The sequence below is a fragment of the Eumetopias jubatus genome, unplaced genomic scaffold, assembly GCF_037043125.1.
Source record: "Eumetopias jubatus isolate StellerSeaLion01/CBP00866 unplaced genomic scaffold, mEumJub1_p1.0 scaffold_9, whole genome shotgun sequence".
Classification (NCBI taxonomy): domain Eukaryota; kingdom Metazoa; phylum Chordata; class Mammalia; order Carnivora; family Otariidae; genus Eumetopias; species Eumetopias jubatus.
This window is the reverse complement of record NW_028274815.1, coordinates 14,114,321-14,134,158: the sequence shown is the minus strand read 5'-3', so window position 1 is coordinate 14,134,158 and position 19,838 is coordinate 14,114,321. Positions and strand designations below refer to the sequence as shown.

The following is a 19,838-nucleotide window of genomic DNA, read 5'->3' as shown; positions in this document are numbered from 1 at the left end:
AAAAAAAAACTGTTATGAACGATGTAGGCAAAAAGAAAAAGAATGACAGAACTATCTGTTGGTTCCCAGAAAGCAAAATTTGAGTTACTATCTCTGAGCTGAAGTGTTTTCTTCTCCACTTTTCCTGAGTTATGTGATATTTTCCAGAAAACTGTCTCTTTCGTTGCCTATCTTTTTGGTCACCATATTTTACAATCTATCTCAAAGCTTTTCAAACCGACTTTGATACCTTACCCTACAGTCCCTGTGTAGCTATTGAAATGGATCTGAAAAAGAAGAGTGTCTCTTTGTGCTCCCCAAGCACACACCTATAAAATAGTAATGCTTGGCTCAGTTTTTTCATTAGCATGGTAGAATTGCTGCTACTGTGAAATATACTTTTTTTTTCTCTGAATGATAGGAATCAAGGGGACATTTTAATAGGAGCTAGCTTCCATGACATGCACCAATGAATCTTTTTTTTCTAACTTTACATTAATGAACTTCTGTTAGACCTTGAATTACAAAGTTTTATAAAGCCTTCACTACTTTTAACCAAAAAAATAACGAATTAGAACTATGCCAAGCAATGTATTAAAAGGGTTGGGAGTGGGCATGGGAACTGGAAAGTGAACAGAAAGAATTATAAAAGAATATTTTTAGAGGCAGAGGCAGACTACACTGGAAAGGACATTATTGCTGAGTCTCCTTTGAAGACTCTATGATGAACTCTTCTCCAGTCTCCCTAATATTATTTATCCCACTTCATCTGACATCTCCCCTGGGCTGTTAACTAGAATATTGAATTGCCTACTTTGCCTTCATGTAGATGCATAATATGCATTTAACTCTTGATTCCACCACCTGTCCTCAAAACTGTCTTACTTCCAGTTGCTTAGGCCAAAAACCTAGCAGTCCTTCTTGATTCTTCTCTGTACTTAGCTCCCCAACACCTGCTCCATCAACAAATCTTTCAAAATATATCCGAAATCCCCATTTCTAATGATAGTCTCCTGGCACTGCCTGTATACAACTGTAACAGTCTCCCAACTGGCCTCCCTGCTTCTACTTTTTACTACCCTCCTCTCTTACACAATCATTCTCCTCGTAGAAGCCAGTGATCCTGTTTAAAAACCTAAAACATATTAAAATCATCATCTGATTGTCACATGTTAATTTACTCCTTCTGTTTGTCACATTAATTTACTTCTTCACTTATGGTGCTATCTTATAGCCAGTTATAAAATGCAAAAAGAAATTATGTAAAATTACCTAAGTGTTTTACATGTAATACATTATTTTAAAATACTATTTTAGGATTATCTTCACTAGATCTATGATCTAAATCGAATTGGTTAAGTTTAAAAGGCATGTTCCTTTTGAAAAATCACTCCTAAAAGTAGAATATATAAAGAATACCCCAACAGTCCAGAAAGGGAAAAATTATGTGAAATGTTTATTTTATGAAAATAACACGTTTTAAGAACACAGTTAATTCTAAATGTCTATTCCCATGATGTATTGCTGTCCCTTCCTTGCCACTTTCTTTGCTCCAGTGTTTCCTCTGGAACAGTAAGATTGTAAAAGCATATAAAGTTGCAAAAAGGGACAGAATGCAACAGCTTTTAAGATACTCAAGTACAAATACACTCAAAGATAGAACAGATGGTTTTTGAATGAGGTCATGATCAACCTGATGAGGTTACTCGAAAATAGCTTAGCATTAAGTAAAATTTAAATACAACATTTATCAAACTCACAACTATGTATAATTTTTTCTTGCTTATTTTTTAATAAGGTACAATTTGAAAAATTTGTGGTGTAGGATTTGGTGAGTCTCTACTCCTATCTTTTATAACGTAGTAAATTTTATTGACATCAATCTGATCGTGCATCAATGTATATTACATATAAAAAGAAGTCTCCTTAACATATTAACAATTCTTAAGAATTAATGTGATACTAGAATACTTAAATGAATCAACAAAGTCAGAGCAACCCACAGTAAGTAACTTCATAACCTATTAGTGTCTTCAATTTTAGTTTACTGTAAAAGCACTAGACTTGGGATTGGAAACCTAGGATTTTGGTCTTTGATATAATACTGAAGCTGTATGACCTCGGGAAGATATTTAACCCATCTACAAAATGAGAGGCACTAAACCAGATGAACTATAAGATTCTGATAGCCTTTGAACCTCATGACCAGTTTTGGTAGTTTGTACTAAAATAAAGACAATCACTCTATTCTAGATACTATTACTTGACAGAAAGGACATGAATTTCTAGTTTAAAGAAAGGGCTCAAGAATCCACTTCAGGTTAAAACAAAACAAATCCTTTGATGTAACCATATGGTGCCCATAAATCAATTTATGCTCCCAAAACTTCCTTAAAAGCTAATAAGCTTTTATTGGTTAATTATAAAACTGAATGAGGTGAGAAAAGCACAGAACCTTGCTAATTCTAGTAATGAATCAAATTTTAAAGAACATAAAAAGAGGTCAGTGGTTTGATTTGCGCAAAAATACACATTTTATTAAACCAACAGTTTTCCAATTTTATTTCCGTTTTAAGCCAAAACATTAGAAAAAAACCTCCTTAACAACAAAGTGAGAAATATTTTCAATTTCCCAATTCCCACTTACAAGACTGTTTTCATATAAAGATAGGTAAATGGTTTATTTCAGTACAAGATTGGATTGTATGGGATTTCCATATAATTTCACTAATTAATGCTGGGTTTTTTTTATGATTTCTTCAGTTTTTTTTTAAGATTTTATTTATTTATTTGCCCGAGAGAGAGAGAGAGAGAGAGAGAGAGAGAGAGAATACAAGCAGGGGGAGTGGCAGGCAGAGGGAGAAGCAGCCTCCTTGCTAAGCAAGGAGCCCGATGTGGGACTCGATCCCAGGATCCTGAGATCATGACCTGAGCCAAAGGCAGATACTTAACCATCTGAGCCACCCAGGCGCCCCGATTTTTTCAGTTTCATTTTCATATGAATTTAGCGTAAACTTTGAAGCATAACATACCCCAGACTTAACTTAGAGTTAAGTATTTACCAAATGTTTACTATGTACCAGGAATCCCAGATGCTAGATACAATGAGGGAAAAGCCCTGCACTTAAGTACTTTAATAGGGCAAATGAGACTAGAGATGAAAAGAGATTTACAACAATGTGACAGGGACAGGCAGAGGTAACAGGAGTGAGCTATAGGACTACATTGAGGAAGTACCTTACCTAATATTGGGCATCAAAAAAGGCTTCCTAAAGGAAGTGACATCTGAGCAGAAACCACCCAACTGTTCCCCATTGTTTACCAACAAGGACCCTTAGACCAGATAGCATAGTGTTTCAGTCTATTTCGACCAGGTCCTACTTCTCACTGTGCCATGGCAAGGGCCCCAACGGGAAGAATATACATTTGATTATCTTTACAAGCAAAAGGTGACTTCGATGGAAGGAATTCCATTACTGGAGCCCAGAAATTTGTCATCTACTTGGGGGTGAAGTGGGGTAGCGGTAAATGCCACTTTTTCCCATCTTCCAAGGGAAGACTGCGGAATATAGGAAGTAGAGTATTTGACTAGATCAACATAATCACTTGAGGGGTTGTGTAAAGGCAGAAGAGGTGAGAACAGCACTGTAAGCTACGCCAAGAAACTTAAAACTTCGTTAGTTCCGATATTTATTGAGGGGGTTTACAGTACCGGCCAGGGCGGGGGCAAGACTGTAAATAACCACAATGCCTTAAGGTAACTGATATCGTGGAAGTATTTTTCAGAGCACAACACTGAACAAGGAACACCTCCGTGGGACTACGCCCACTTGGGCCTGGCACCGGGCGTGGGCGTTCGCCCTACAGTGTGCCGGGGCGGAAGACATCCAGGGGCCATTGGCCTTGGCGGAGAAGGGCGAGGGCGGGGACGCCGGAGGCCAAGCAAGCAGGGCCGGATGGTGGCCACGCGGACCTCCCACCGTACTCCCAGCCGAGCCGCTGACCGAGGTTCGGAGGAGCGCCCCAACCCAGCCTTTCAGAGGAGCCCGAGGAAGAACCGGGCGGGGCCGCCTCTCCACGGTCCGCGGGACTTACCCGGACAACCGTTTCTCCTCGGTTTTGGAAGACGCCCCTCCGTCATTTACGTTTGGTCTGAATGCTAACTATTGCTGCCTCCAAGTTTACAAATTTTCTAAGAAAACAAAAAAAAAATCTGAAGGAACGAAATGGAAAAGTCCTCTTTCCTTTTTTCCCTAAGCAAAGACTAACATTTGGGTTGCAGCACCCGACCCGGGAAATTGCGGGACGCACTTCTAATTCGGCGCCCTCTCCCACATGGCCCCGCCTCTTCCGGGAAATAACCGTCCCCTTTCCGCGACCGCAGTCTCTCGCTAGACTTTCCCGGCTTCCAGACGGTCGGCTCTACGCATGCTTGGAACTGTTGCTGGGGTACTCCGAGTTCTCTTCCCTTTCACTTAGGCAAATCATCCGGCCCCGCACGTCCCGCCGACGCCGAGCCCTGCGTGCCTACCAGCTTCCCCGCCGGCTGAGGGGGCACTTCCGGCCCCTCCTCTTAGACTCTAGGGGCGCGAAAACTCTGAACCGCGCACGCGCGGGCTGAGCCCCGGCGGGAGGGGGGGCGGGGCGCAGGCGCGGAGTGTCCGGCGGTCGGCGCCGGGGCAGCCAGCCTCTTGCCTTCTCCCACCGCGGGCGCGCGGTTCCCCGTGGGCCAACGGCGGGCAGCCGAGGCCGAGACGCCCCAGGGTGTCCTTAGCGCCCCGCTGCACCGCGACCGCCGCGCCGATTGGGTTCCTTGGGGAGACTTGGACTTGTTCGAGGTAAGGTGAGGGCGCGCGCTGTCGCTCTCCCTTGCTCCGGATCCATCCCCTGTCGCTGCCCCCTTAGCCGGCGCCCTCCAGCCCACCTGGTGGTGGCTCGGTCACCGGAGCTGCGGCGGTGTCCAGGGTGTCCCCGCGGGCCCGAGTGGGCCAGCCCGCCGGCGGGGATCTTCGGGCTGTCTCTGCGGGCGACACAGGTCTCCTGAACCGCGGGAAACTTGCCAGTCGCCGCTGGGCCCCTCCTCGGGCTCCGCCGGCGGGGCTGACAAATCCGGCTCGGGCTGTGGGACCCGGCGCCCGGCCCCTACCGGCCCTCGGCTGAGGGGGAGTAGCTTGAAGGGATGGGTGGGCTCGGACATCCGGCTCTTAGCGCGAATCTGAGACCTCACCGGCAACAACTTAGTCTGTTTACGAGATGTATGCAAATAGCACTTCGATTTGTTGTTAAACCCCAGCGTCATGACAACGCAGATTGTATTATCTAGAAAAATTAAATTGTTATGTTTGGAGGTTTTATGATGGCATTTCTATTCCCTCTTCTCTTGTGGAAATGAACCGAAGAGGAATCCCGATTGGGAATTGCGGAACACAAGACTCTAGGATAGAGAAACGGCTGTGGGACCAATAAGACTTCAGATAATATTGTGATAATTCATGGAAAGAGCAACTGTTTTGTGTGTAAACCCTGAAGGCAGAACTTAAGCGAGCGCTTTTACTCTGTGTATATTTCATGAGTAGGAGATTAAAAGCGAGTGTTTTAAGACAAGCTATTCTGGAATGTATATTCAGAGAAAAAAAAAAAAAGTCCAAACTCCCTAACTTTTAGATGACTGCTGTATAGTCTTTTAAAATATTCAATAGAAAAAAAATTCAGTAACATATGCATTGGCCTGCAGGTATTAGGTAGTAGTTACTTGGGTGTGTGGGTGCAAGGGAACATATTAGAACTTCTTAGATTTACTTTATTCTAGTACTGTGCGAAATACACAGAGTGATAATTTTATGTTGAAATATGTATTCAAAATTTCTTTTTCTGAATGGCGATGAGTACAGAAAATTTGGAGATCACTAGAATATTGCTTATAAAGCATTTTTTTTTTGTAAGAGAACGAGTGTTGTGTGACCCAGAGCTTTTTGGTATCACCTCTTAAGTTTTAGTTCTTATTCTGTAATTGGATTCTAAGTGCTGTGTGTGTGTGTGTGTGTGTGTGTGTGTGTGGTGGGAGGAGGACATTTGTAGCCCTGTCTCTATCTATAATAAATGTAAAGCATTTAGTATTGAGCTTGGCAAGAAAGGTAAGCACAAAAGGGTATACTAAAGTTGTTAAAGTGAGAATCAGTTTTTATTCCCCAAAAGTTTATTTTACTGAGTGTCTAGATGTAGAATTTTATATAAAACCTACCTAAATCTTGACTTACCTAAATTTTTAGAACAAAGTTAGAAAAATTAATCAAAGCTGTATTTGACTTACTTTCAGGAATCAATAAACAAGAAACTCAAAATTTTACCATAATGGTATGCATTATATTTAAGGCATAATTACATGTCACAGTTCTATCTATACACACACATTAGTAAGTCCAGGTGCCTGAGGGTCAAGTATAGTCACTTCTAGTAATGTTAGCATTTTGATTCACTAGTTGAGATACATCTTTTCTCACTTACTTTCCCTGGTGACCAAATTCAGAATAATTTCTGTAGCTTTCTTAGCATCACTCCCAAATCCACCCCTACTGCAGAGTGTATTTTACTGCCTATTGACCTCTCCTTCTTAATATCCTAGGAACGCTTCAAACTCAGTGTTTCCAAACAAAATAAATGTATTATTTACCCCTTTTCTTTCCAAACCTGCACTGTCTACTTATTACGGCATTTAGCATTGTGTGAAGATTGTTTCTAAAAATGAAACACAAAATGAAATTTTTTAAAGCCCAAAGTTTTAATTGGCTCAGATAGTAACATTAGAAGGACACATCACAGTACAATCCTTTTTGTAGCTTTATACATTAACAAAACATAAATAAGACAAATAATAGCCAATTTCATTGCCTATAAACAAACTCAGTCGTTCATGCCTGGACGAACCTGGGCATTGAAGAAGTTTGACTTTGGGTTTTGACAAACCTGGGTTTGGATCTGAGCTCTGCTAAGTTACAACTACACAAGTCTGGGCAGAAAGTCTTCTTGAGTCTCAATATCCCCCTTTGTAAAATAAGGACAGTACTTATATGAATGTTGAGGATTAAAAGAGATAAAGTGTTTATCTCAAAAGATAAGCATGTAGTAAGTAGATATTTAACAAATGTTAATTCTACTCCCCCATTTCACCCATGCTTTTATTTTTTATTTTTTTAAAGATTTTATTTATTTATTTGACGGAGAATGACAGCGAGAGAGGGAACACAAAGCAGGGGGAATGGGAGAGGGAGAAGCAGGCTTCCCACGGAGCAGGGAGCCCGATATGGGGCTCCAGTGCAGGGCTCGATATGGGGCTCGATCCCAGGACCCTGGGACCATGACCTGAGCCGAAAGCATCAAAGGCAGATGCTTAATGACTGAGCCATCCAGGCACCCCTCACCCATACTTTTAAATCTCTTTTGGTTTCTTCTGTTCCTCTCATCCCTGATATTGCCACTGCTTTTCTTCAGCGCCTCCTCACCCTTTAGTGGCTGGTCTCTTTTGCCCCCATTCACACTGATCTAGAATTTTTTGATAGATGGACTTAAGAATTTTTTCACTTAACTATTTATATTATTTATTATGTATTGCATCTTATGATTTTATGAAAAATCCCAAGCAATGTGCTTAATTATTAATTAGTTCACTACATTAAAAATGAGATTGTTTAATGCAGAATTGAGTATGTCGGTGGTGGTGGGAGGGGCAGAATTGGAGATGAGGTAAACAGTCCACAGCAGATGCAGATATAGCAGCAATTTGCCTTTATTTTTGACCATTATTTCCTGTTGATAATTTCAGTTCTGTTACATCCTGTTCTCACTGTTGCGTTAGGCTGTAGACGCAAAGATTCAGATCTAGAACTTTACCAGATGTTAATGGGAAGTATGAATTATTAGATGGTTCACAATAAAATTTAATATTTAGGAATTTATAATCCTGTTGAAGTGTATTTGATCTATCAAATTTCCTATTCACTAACTTGCTGTAATGAACTCTTGGTTATTGATTTTCCTTCTTGAACTTACTTTTTATTGACAGTTGTATATATGTTACTATCCTGCTCTGATTTGCTTCCTGTGAGGGAGAGATGTATCCCTTAATTCTGACTTTTTTATTGTAAATAAACAAATGAAGAGCTTTATGGATGTATTGGAAATCCCAGAGGAGATTTTTTTTTTTCCCTTTTGTATTTCAGAATATTAGAAGTATTTTTCTTTGTATCTATTTATATGTCTCTTTAGCCTTTTGGAAATAATTTTACTGTTTTAACTTGTATCTAACTCTCAGGACATTCATATGTGTTTTTAAAAATCCATTATCATTAAATTACAGAGTTATTTGTATTTTAAAAGGTAGGATTCTTCAGTGTCTGTCAGATGCATGTTACCATGGCAACCTAATAGAAAACTGCAAATCCTAGGCCAAGCATAGCAAATAAAAAACATCGTCATCATGTAGCACACCATCTTCTGTGTAGTACAGAATCTCACATTCATTTTAAAAAGCTTAACCACATTTATCTACATGCACCTCCCTCCCCCAGTTTTACTTGAAAAACTGCCATTTTTTTTCATGGTAAAATACTAAAATCAGTCAGCTGATGTCTGAGTGCCTGCTAACTGCAAGATCATTATTGGGCATTAATGAAAACAGTATCTAAAAAGGCATTTAGCGTGGGGAAAACCAAACGGTAATGTGTCCTCTTTGCTTTCCTGCAATAAATAAATTACTGCTCAGTAATTGAGAAGGAAATAGAGAATGGGTGGGAGAGAAGAAGGTATTTTGGGGAAAATAATGGCATGGTGGTATTCCAGGGAATTTAAGTTAGCAACAAGCTGAAACTAATATACATTGACTCTTGTTAAATAGTTTGAGAAATAGGTTGGATTTTCAAGTTTTAACTTGTTTGAGAGATTCAAAATTAACATTCAATTATTTGAAAAAGAAAGATGTTAACTATTATGTAATTGTGACTGTAATCTTAGTATTGTCTCAGGCATTTGTTTAGGTTAAATGTCCTTCAGATTTGATCTAATAAATACCTTTTAGATGGCATTTGTTTTATTATGATTAGGTTCTTCATTGCCTTCAGGATAGGATAAAGTCCAAGTTTTAGAATGTTGTTTACAACAGTTCTTCTTAAACTTTAATGCACTTGTGAATCTCCTGAGATCTTGTTAAAAATGAAGTTTCTAATTCATTTGGTTTAGGAAGGGGCCTGAGATTCTGGATATCTAATACATTCCCAGGAGATGTAGATGCTACTTGCTGGTCCTTGGACCATACTTTGAATATCAAGTCTATAAGTCATTTTATGGTTGGCTTCTTCTCTGCTGCTCTAACTTAATTGCTTGTTAGCTGTGCCTTACAATTTATGGCACTGTGTCATGGACTTGCTTATAGTATCCCCTGTACTAAGCAGTTTGCAGTGTGTGGTCCAGGACTCTTTCAAAGGGTCTACAAAGTCAAACAGTTTTCATAATAACAGTCGGATGTTATTTGCCTTTTTCACTCTCATTCACTTATGAGCGAATGGAGTTTTCCAGAGGTTATGAGACGTGATGATGCCATTGCTCTGAGGACTGATAGAACATGTACATATGTGTTCTTTGTTTTAAAAGTTTCTCAGTTTTAATTTACAGTATGGTAGATATTGATAAGGGTAAATAAAAAACTCTTTGAAGTCCTGAGTACTTTTTAAGAGATCAGCCACAACCTTTGAGAACTGCTGCCCTATGTGTTGCGTTAGGCTGTAGACGCAAGGATTCAGATCTAGAACTTTACCAGAGCTCTTTCCTTAGCCTCAGTGACTCCAGGGGTCAACTGTGGAAGCCACAGTTTCACAAATAAAATCTTTTACCTTTTGTGAGTTTAAGAGTCAAAACATTTAGGTAGACCCATATCAATAAAATCTTGGCCATGAATAACTCTGAAGTAAAATCAGCTAGTGTAGCATACACACATGATTTATTTTTTTTTTAAAGATTTTATTTATTTATTTGAGAGAGAGAGAATGAGAGATAGAGAGCACTAGAGGGAAGAGGGTCAGAGGGAGAAGCAGACTCCCTGCTCAGCAGGGAGTCCGATGCGGGACTCGATCCTGGGACTCGATCCTGGGACTCGATCCTGGGACTCGATCCTGGGACTCCAGGATCATGAACTGAGCCGAAGGCAGTCGCTTAACCAACTGAGCCACCCAGGCACCCCATACACACATGATTTAAAAAGACAACAACATTACATTTATTACCTTATACTTCTGCAGGTTAGAAGTCTGACATGACTCCTGGGGCTAAAACCAAGACAGCAGTTGGGCTGTGTTTCTTTCTGGAGACTCGAGGGGAGAATCTGTTTCTTTGTCTTTCCAGCCTCTAGTAGCCACTGGTGTTCTTTGGCTTATGTACAGATGATATTTTTACTTTTTTAAAAGTAAAAACGAATGGACATAGTACTTAAAATTTAAGCTTTGTCTCATTTATTTTGTTAAGTTTAATGTGAATGGAAGCATCATATGGATGCCTATACTTGATTTACTGCATTGTTACTCTAATATATGTTCAGACCCGATGGCCAAAAGAAAGGAAGAAAATTTCTTCTCTCCTGAAAATGCCAAAAGATCAAGACAAGAAGAGCTGGATGACTTTGACAAAGACGGTGATGAAGATGAATGTACAGTTTCTTTCACTAATGGTACCTCTACTTTGGTAAGTGCAAAATTTGGGGCCTGGCATGGTTCTCATGTCTGGTTTATATGTCATATTCTTGATAATTCAATGTAAGGAAAGGCAGTATGATTTAAAAAAAAAACCTAAGGTAAAATAATATGACTACTTTTGACATTTATGTTAATTATTGGAACAATTGGTAAAGAAAACAATAAAAGAGCTCATTCTTTGGAATAATCAATAAATTTGACAAAACTCTAGCAAGGCCATCAAAGGGAAGAAGAGAAAGGAGGCACAAATTATCAGTAACAAAACTGTAGCATCAACCCTGCAGGCTTTAGGACAGTAAGGGACGTGACATGACATGGTGTTCAATATCATTTGTTATTGGGGAAGTACAAATTAAGACCATAATGAGATATTACTACACACCCATCAGAATGACTAAAATTAAAAACAGTGACAACAGTGACAAGTTCAAATGCTGGCAAGGATGAGGAGAAACTGGATCATTCATAGATTGCTGGTGGGAATGTAAAATAATACAGCCACTCTGAAAAGTAGTTCGGCTGTTCTTTTTTTTTAATTCACCATGCACCCTATAACACAGCATTTGTCCCAGAGAAAGGAAGATGTACCTTCACACAAAATTCTATACATGAATTTTTTTTTAAGATTTTATTTATTTATTTGATAGAGACACAGCGAGAGAGGGAACACGAGCAGGGGGAGTGGGAGAGGGAGAAGCAGGCTTCCCGCTGAGCAGGGAGCCCGATGCGGGGCTCGATCCCAGGACCCTGGGATCATGACCTGAGCTGAAGGCAGATGCTTAATGACTGAGCCACCCAGGTGCCCCTATACATGAATGTTTATAGCAGCTTTATTTATAATAGCCAGAAACTGAAACGACCCAGATGTCATTCAGTGAGTGAACAGGTTAAACACTATGGTACATTCATACCATGAAATACTACTTAGCAGTGAACTCCCGATGTAGGCAACAATAGCCATTTCTATAACATTTGTGAAGTGACAGTGTTCTAGAAATGTAGAACAGATTAGTGGACCAGGGGTTAAAGTCGGGGCCGATTGGGTGGGATGTGGCTTGGCTGTAAAAGGGCAACATGAGGGATCCTTGTGGTGATGGAAATGTTCTGTATCTTGACTGGATCAATGTCAGTATCCCTGTTGTGATATTGTACTACAGTTTTTAAGATGTACCGTGAGCAGAAACCCAAGTAAAGAATTCACAGTATCCCTCTGTTATTTCTTACAATGCATCTACAATTAGATCAAAATAAAAATTTACTTTAAAAAGTCTTCAACCATAATTTCCAATATTCTGCTCATACAAGGATGTAAATGTTTCTGCTTTTTAATAAGATGGCATCCAGAAGAAAAGAAACAGGGAGTTTTTAAAGACACTGTTAAAAAAGATTAAAAAATTTTATTGTACCAGTGGTTCTCGCTTCAAGGGGGGATTTTGCATCCCCCCCACCCCGGGGGGACATTTAACAATATCTGTATATATTTTTGGTTATCACAACTTGGGGTTAGATGTGTGCTACCATCATCTAGTGGGTAGAAGCTAGGGATGTTGTTAAAATTCTCAAAATGCACCAAACAGCCCCCCTCCAACAAAAAATTATCTGACTCAAAATGCTAGTATTGTCCTATTAAGAAACTATGTGATACAATTATTAGATCCTTTAAGGACTTTAGAATGAGTGATTCCTCAAAGAAGGTTCCCATTTAATTTCATCTTACTCTTTGAAGTTAAGGTTATTTGCTTACTATAACTTTTTTCATTAGTAACCCTGCTGAACTTTCTCCAAATGCTTAGGTGGTTATAGTGATTTTATTAGACACATTAATTGTTTTCTCTCTTCCTCTCTCTCTCTCTCTCTTTTTTTTTTTCTTTTGTTAATAGACCGCAGCAGAAGTTGGAATAATTGAGAGTATTCAGCTAAGGAACTTTATGTGTCATTCGATGCTTGGACCCTTTAAATTTGGTTCTAATGTCAACTTTGTTGTTGGCAACAATGGAAGTAAGTGCTTTTGTCCTCCTTATTTGACTTTGAGCAGTACTTTACAGTTAGAATGCATTAACTTTTTAAAATAGGTGTCTGTGAATGCTGATAAATGTAAGTTTTAGATCTAGAACTTGTAGTCATGAATATTTTCAGTATTTGCTGCCAGTCTACACTGTAAGAAAATAATGAGTTAACTCTAGGTTCGTTATTTATGTAGTAAGAATAAACATTTCCTGCTTATTTTTTTTTTAATCCATATACTTTGAAATTCATACCATAGAAGAGTGGACAAACTACCCTCATTGTGATTGAGGCAGCCTTGCATCTTACATCTATTAAATGTTATAATAGAGCATAAACAGAGTGCCATGGAATCCAAACATGAAAGAAACTACTTCTCACCGTGGCCAATGAAGCTTAAAGAGGAGGTGGTATTTGTGGTGGTACTTGAATGACTGACAGATTCTGTAGGTCTTACTGGGGAAGAAGATGTGCATGGACAGTGGTGAACAACCTTAGATGGCTTTATCATATCCTACATGATAGGGAGGGGTAGAAACTGACACTTGAGAGTGCTGTTGTAGGTGATATTGGTGAGAACCTTGAATGCCATGATAAAGATTTTGGTGTTTTATTCAAAAGTCAGTGGAGAACCAATTAAAGTTTATGAGGAAGGGATGACACGGTCAAGATTTGTGAAACAAACTGGCCTCCTTGTGTGGAGAATGGATTAGAAGGGCAGAGACACAGGGGTTAGAAAGACCTGTTAGGCAGCTTTTGTGATGGACCAGCCTGGCCTGAGCTGTTGACAGTTTGATTGAGCCAGTACACGGAAAGGAGGCTCGTCAGAGTCTACAGCTGGTGGTGGTGCTTAGAAAGGACTGTAGGTGAGTGCAGCTCCACATTCTGTTCAGTGTTTAGTTGTCGTTCTTTGTTTCCCCTGCTTTGTGTTCAGTCAAGAGGAAAATGTTTTCAGAAGGAGAGAATGGACAGAGGGATTGTTGCTACTGGGAGACCCCGCAGGACAAGAAATAAGGAAAGACTGGTGGGTTCTGCAATTAGGTCTTGTCTTTTTTTTTTTGTTTTTAATTTTGAAGCAGTGATTTTATTAATAAAACTGAGAGAAGAAGAAATAATGTAAACAGTGGAGGCAATAATTTTGGAAATAAAGAAACAGAGATTTAGAGACTCAAAAGGCATTCCAGGAACTAAATCAGGTTAACCAGTGGTATATTTGGGTTAATTTAGGGTATATCGTGGAACATAATAGGCTGGTAAGAGTTGATTGAATTGGTTGATTGTGGAATTCAGAAAACGATTACATATTCTGGGTAATTGTTTAGATTTTGAAATTTCAGCTTGTGATATTTTATATCTGTTAGCATAAAAAGAAGTGTACTTTTCAGAAAGCTAGCAAATGAATAATATTCAAATTAGGAATAATAATTGTCAAAATATTACATAGAAACATTCATCTGTATGACTGATGATTTTTTCATATTTAAGTTCATTCATTCATTTGTTAAATACCAGAGTGCTTTTATGGGCCGCTATTGGAGATAGAACATTGAATAAAACAAACAACATCCCTGTCCCAATGGAGCTTGCTTGTATTCAAGGGTTGTTAAAAATAGTTTCTGACTTCTGTGAATTTATGGAAAAAGTAAATTATGTCTAAATTGGAATGTAACAAAAATTAGATGAATCAAGTATACATGTGTAATTAGAAAAGATAGACTCATTTTTAATATATTGGCTGATGGACCAAGGTGAAACAATGAGAGTTGTAGGTTGGAAAGCTGTCAACCATTTTTTTCCATTTCCTTATCAGTGACAAAAATTTGATTCCTGAAATGTACTAATTTTTTTCTAATAGCAGAGCTAAATATCTTGTGATAGGTACAACTTTTTTATGTTCGCTGAAAGAAAATGATAATTGAAGTGTAACACTTCCATTTCAGGGTTAGAACTAATTTACATCTTCATTCAGAAATCTTTTTACATCAAATGGTGGGAGTCAGCCTTTTCATTTCTCTCTCTTTAATGAATGTGATTTCTTCAACACCTGTCTCTAGGTGGGAAGAGCGCCGTCCTCACAGCTCTCATCGTTGGCCTTGGAGGAAAAGCTGTCGCTACTAATAGAGGCTCTTCTTTAAAAGGTTTTGTGAAGGATGGACAGAAGTAAGTGTAAGAAGCAGCTGCTGTAGATTCCCAGTTCATATATATATATGATAGGAAATGAATTGGCTTCCCAGAACTAGAGCAGAATAGTCCTCTGTTTCCATCCCTTTCTCTTGCTCCCTGTTGCCAGCATGGCCAGTGTTGCCTGTTACTCTCTTCAGACAGAAAGCTTGTGTAAAGTACTACCATGTGCCTGCCCACTTACACTCTTGTTTCTGTTACCTTTTTGGAGGAAAGAACTAGCAGTGATAAATCTATTTATTTCTGCTTAAGGGAATATTTATAAACAACGGACTTTCCTGGCTCTTGACCCAAACTTCACCAAGTCCACGTTGGTATGATACAGGCGAAAGCAGAGTCAGTGACCAGCCAAGGGTCCCTACACAAAATTTCTGCCTCCAGTCCCTAAAAATTCCAAAAAAGTGTTCTGCTCTCTGTCTTTAGTTTTATGTCCTTTACTCAGGTGGTTTGCCAGTGAGTTTGATTTGAGGACCACAACAGCACATCTGTTTGTGGTCCATCTTGACTCTTGGAGAATGGTCATATAACTATTCTCATTGGTTCTATGCTTATATTTCTTTCTTTCTTTTTTTAAGATTTTTAAAATTAATTAATTAATTAATTTATTTATTTCAAAGAGAGAGCACAAGGGTGGGGGAGCAGAGGAATAAAGTAACTCCACACTGAGAGTGGAGCCCAATGCGGGGCTCGATCCCACAACCCTGAGATTATGACCTGAGCTGATGCTTAACTGCCTGAGCTACCCAGGTACCCCACTTGTATTTCTTTTTGATATAACTTGCTTTTGTGTAACTTATATATTAATTGCCTAGTTTGCATTATCATAGACTTAGGTCCTTTTGTCCATTAGGAGTACTCGTCAGACTGATCTCCTTATTCTTCTTAATACAGTTTCAAGTAACTCTGAAGGGATCCTTGTGTCTTCTAAAAACTAGACGTCCCAAACTCTGTTACACTAGCTCTCAGAGTGAGGCTACTCCCATTGCTCATTTCTCTTTTGCATGCCCTGTGCCCAGAACCTCTGGAACTTTGATAATTAACAGTGATCTTATTTCATATAATAGACTTTCCTTCTGCTCAGTGTCATATCCATTTGACTTCTTCAATTTTATTACTAAAAAATAGAATGAGGATGGGATGTGAACCAGGATTGCAGTTTTCTTGTGTATCTCTCAGAAAACTATAAGGAATCTTAACCCTAAGCCAGGGTTCCAAGTGGACTCAGGAGAAGGGGTGAAGATACACAGAAAATAATTTCTCCATGCTGTATGGCCTTGGAAAAGAACTATTTGGTAACAATTCTCCAGTGTATTTTCTGTCTCTCCCTATCTTATTTGGGTCCCAGCCCAGCAAGGTCTTCTCCCCTCTGTAGTCCCCAACCAAATGATATCTGAAGTCAAAAATGAGTTATTTAAACATTTTTAATGGCCCCAGCTCTGTTTCAATTCATTATACCAAACTATACATTTCTTAGTTGTCCAAACAACCACCTGGTCTACTTAGCCAGATAACACATTGATCTTTCAGATAGGAGCTTCAGGAAAAAAAATTTTTTTTCTCTGTACCACTGTATGTTTTATGTCTCAATTAAATATTTTTTGTTTTTTTGCCGTTTGGGAAGTATCTAGACCAAAGCAGAAACTTCTTTCTGAGACTTGTCCTCAAATATCATTTTAAAAAAGAAAAAAAGAAGGCCAACTCACACAAATCACCAACTTTCAAGGATACAGCTGCCTATAGATAGGAATATTAATATATTTTAAACAGTTAATAACAGTTGACCCAGCTTTTCCTGAGCTCAGTTTCCTTTTTACTGACCTTGTCTGAAAAAGTAGCTTAAAAACAGCTTTATCAGACCCATTACTATTCCTCATTCCCTTTCTCATTTAAAAAGTTCGATATCTAGGAATTTCATGGGGCGCCTGGGTGGCTTGGTTGAGGGTCTGACTCCTGATTTCGGCTCAGGTCATGATCTCAGGGTTGTGGGATCCAGCCCTATGACGGGCTTCACGCTCAGTGGAGCTTTCTCTTAAGCCTTAGTTTTTTAAAAAACTTGCCTTTCTTTATTCAGATCCTACCACAACAGGATACCAGTGCCTCCCAAGTTCTCACAATACTAAAGGTAGTTATTAAATACAAGGAGTAGCTAGGAATGAAAATAATAAAGTAGATGTTTGCTAATCAAGAGAGATGTTTAATAATTCAGAGAGGAAATATATGTAGTCATTTTATTTTTTTGATTTTTTTATTTAAATTCAATTTAATTAACATTTAGTTGCAGAGGTAGAATTTAGAGATTCATCAGTTGCATATAACACCCAGTGCTCATTCCATCAAGTGCCCTCCTTAATGTCCCATCACCCAGTTACCCCATCCCCCCATTCACCTCCCCTCCAGCAACCCTTCATTTATTTCTATCGTTAAGAGTCTCTTATACTTTGTCTTCCTCTCTGTTTCCATCTTACTTTATTTTTCCTTCCCTTCCCCTATGTTCATCTGTCTTGTTTCTTAAATTCCACATATGAGTGAAATCATATGATGTTTGTCTTTCTCTGACTGACTTATTTCACTTAGCCTAATACCTTCTAGTTCTATCCACGTCATTGCAAATGGCAAGATTTCATTCTTTTTATGGCTGAGTAATAATCCAATGTATATATACACCACATCTTCTTTATCCATTCATCTATTGATGAACATCTGGGCTCTTTCCATGTTTTGGCTTTTATGGACATTGCTGCTATAAACATTGGGGTGCAAGTGCCCCTTCAAATCACTGTGTTTGTATTCTTTGGATAAATACCTGGTAGTGCAGTTGCTGGGTCGTAGGATAGCTCTATTTTTCACTTTCTGAGGAAGCTCCATACTGTTTTCCAGAGTGGCTGCACCAGCTTGCATTCCCACCAACAGTGTAGGAGGGTTCCCCTTTCTCCGCATCCCCGCCAACATCTGTCATTTCCTGACTTGTTAATTTTAGCCATTCTGACTGGTGTGAGGTGGTATCTCATGGAGGTTTTGATTTGTATTTCCCTGATGTCAATGTGGTATTGAGCGTGTTTTCATGTGCTGTTGGCCATTTGTATGTCTTCTTTGGAGAAATGTCTGTTCATGTCTTCTGCCCGTTTCTTGACTGGATTTTTTGTTTTTTTGGGTGTTGAGTTTGATAAGTTCTTTGTAGATTTTGGATAGTAGCCCTTTATCTCATAAGACATTTGCAAATATCTTCTCCCATTCTGTAGGTTGCCTTTTATTTATTTATTTATTTTTAAAGGCATCTGGTCTTTTTTTTAAGATTTTATTTATTTATTTGACAGAGAGAGCACAAGCAGGTGGAGCAGCAGACAGGGGGAGGGGGAGAAGCAGGCTCCCAGTGGAGCAGAGAACTTGATACGGAGCTCAATCCCAGGACCCTGGGATCATGACCTGAGCCGAAGGCAGACGCTCAACCGACTGAGCCACCCAGGCGCCCTTATAGGTTGCCTTTTGGTTTTGTCGACTGTTTCCTCTGCTGTGCAAAAGCTTCTTATCTTGATGAAGTCCCAGTAGTTCCTTTTTGCTTTTGTTTCTCTGTAGTCACTTTATTTTTTAAATGTTTTTATGAGGTGCATTCACTTAATACTAGGTAATCATACTAGTTAGTGAAATAAAATATTTTTTGCTCTATATAGTAGGCCAGCTGCCCTTCCCCTATTAATACTTTAATGATTTTCAAACGACTATTCATTAGAATCAACTCAGAAGCTTTTAAAAATCTTATTGATTACAATTTTTCAGGAACATATCTGCCCTAATTGTGTATTTCTGATTTAAATACACACACCCCAGCTTAGGGTAGTTTAGAAAAGGAGATTTTATTGTAAAGATTCAGAGATATGTATCTTAGAACCTGGAGGGAAGAAGTACGATTGGTTTTCATGAGTGACCGGAACTGAGAGACCTCAGAACCAAGTACTGGCTGTCTCTGGGCCTTTCTTTTTTGTGTCCCTGCCTTTCTCTCTGTGTCTGTGTCTCTAGGCCTCTGTCTGCCACTCCTTCTTTTAGATCCATGCTGCAACCCTTCTGCTGGACCAGCCTCCCTCACCCCTCACGTAAGGGGCTGTATTGTGTTGTGCTCCCTTTCCTCCATCTCCTTATGACAAGTCTGTGGGCTTGTGAATGTCTCTCTCTCTCTCTCTCTCTCTGTCGTCTCTGGAGTATGTGTTCTCTTCCTTAATAACTTAGCCAAGTCTTTGTTACTCTGTCTTTGTGTGTGCAGTCATTGACCTCTTACCGCCTTAGTCTGTGGGGCGATGTGTGTAAGGAAGTGCTCTTGTGTTCTCTGTGTCTCTCATTCACTGGCAGTGTCTGTGGGTGTCTGTCTTTCTGTCTTGATGGCTTCCCAGGAGCTTCTCCACTATATACTCTCCGGAGCCTCTCATCAGGGGGTGATGTCCCAAACTGGTTTCTCTGGTCCTTGGAGGCCTCAAGGAATCACCAGCTCTTGACTTGGTTGTGCCTTCATTGGGGTTTCATTGGGGTCTGTTGATAAAATTTTTCACTGTGAAGTAATCTAGATTTATGGAAATGTTGCAAACATAGTACAGTTTCCTTTAGACCCTTCTCTGATTTTCCTTAATGTTGACATCTTAAGTAACGAAGGTACTTTTATCAAAGCTATGCAGTTCCCACTGGTATGGGTATTACTGACGAAACTACAGACCTTATTTGGATTTGACCAGTTCTTCTTAATTTGAATCTTTCAAGAAGAGAATCTGTTTCAGTTAGTGTCAGATTTCTGTATTTAACTTAGTCCCTCGGGATAGGGTGGGGACTGATGGTTGCTAAGCCCTGTCTTTCTGCTTGAGCACTCCCAGAGGAGAGGGTGAGGCAGCAGGAACAGATGAAAACCTTCAGCATGTCTACTGTAGTATCAGCTTACAGGAAAGTTTATCTGGAGTA

At 39.4% G+C, this 19,838-nt stretch overlaps 2 protein-coding genes across 2 annotated transcripts in view; one reads left to right on the top strand and one right to left on the bottom strand.

The window, feature by feature from the left end:
- Positions 1-4,615, bottom strand: part of GEN1 (GEN1 structure-specific endonuclease) — a 28,322-nt gene extending 23,707 nt beyond the window's left edge. The window contains exon 1 of the mRNA XM_028099381.2: positions 4,075-4,615. The gene's annotated coding sequence lies outside the window, so the exon portion shown is untranslated. The remainder of the gene's footprint in view (positions 1-4,074) is intronic.
- Positions 4,616-4,625: 10 nt separating this feature from the next.
- The window catches only part of SMC6 (structural maintenance of chromosomes 6), a 74,642-nt gene continuing 59,429 nt past the window's right edge, over positions 4,626-19,838 (top strand). The window contains exons 1-4 of the mRNA XM_028099380.2: positions 4,626-4,817; positions 10,562-10,704; positions 12,596-12,713; positions 14,774-14,879. Of these exons, the coding sequence (XP_027955181.1) occupies positions 10,567-10,704; positions 12,596-12,713; positions 14,774-14,879 (362 nt within the window). The 5' untranslated portion in view covers positions 4,626-4,817; positions 10,562-10,566. The remainder of the gene's footprint in view (positions 4,818-10,561; positions 10,705-12,595; positions 12,714-14,773; positions 14,880-19,838) is intronic.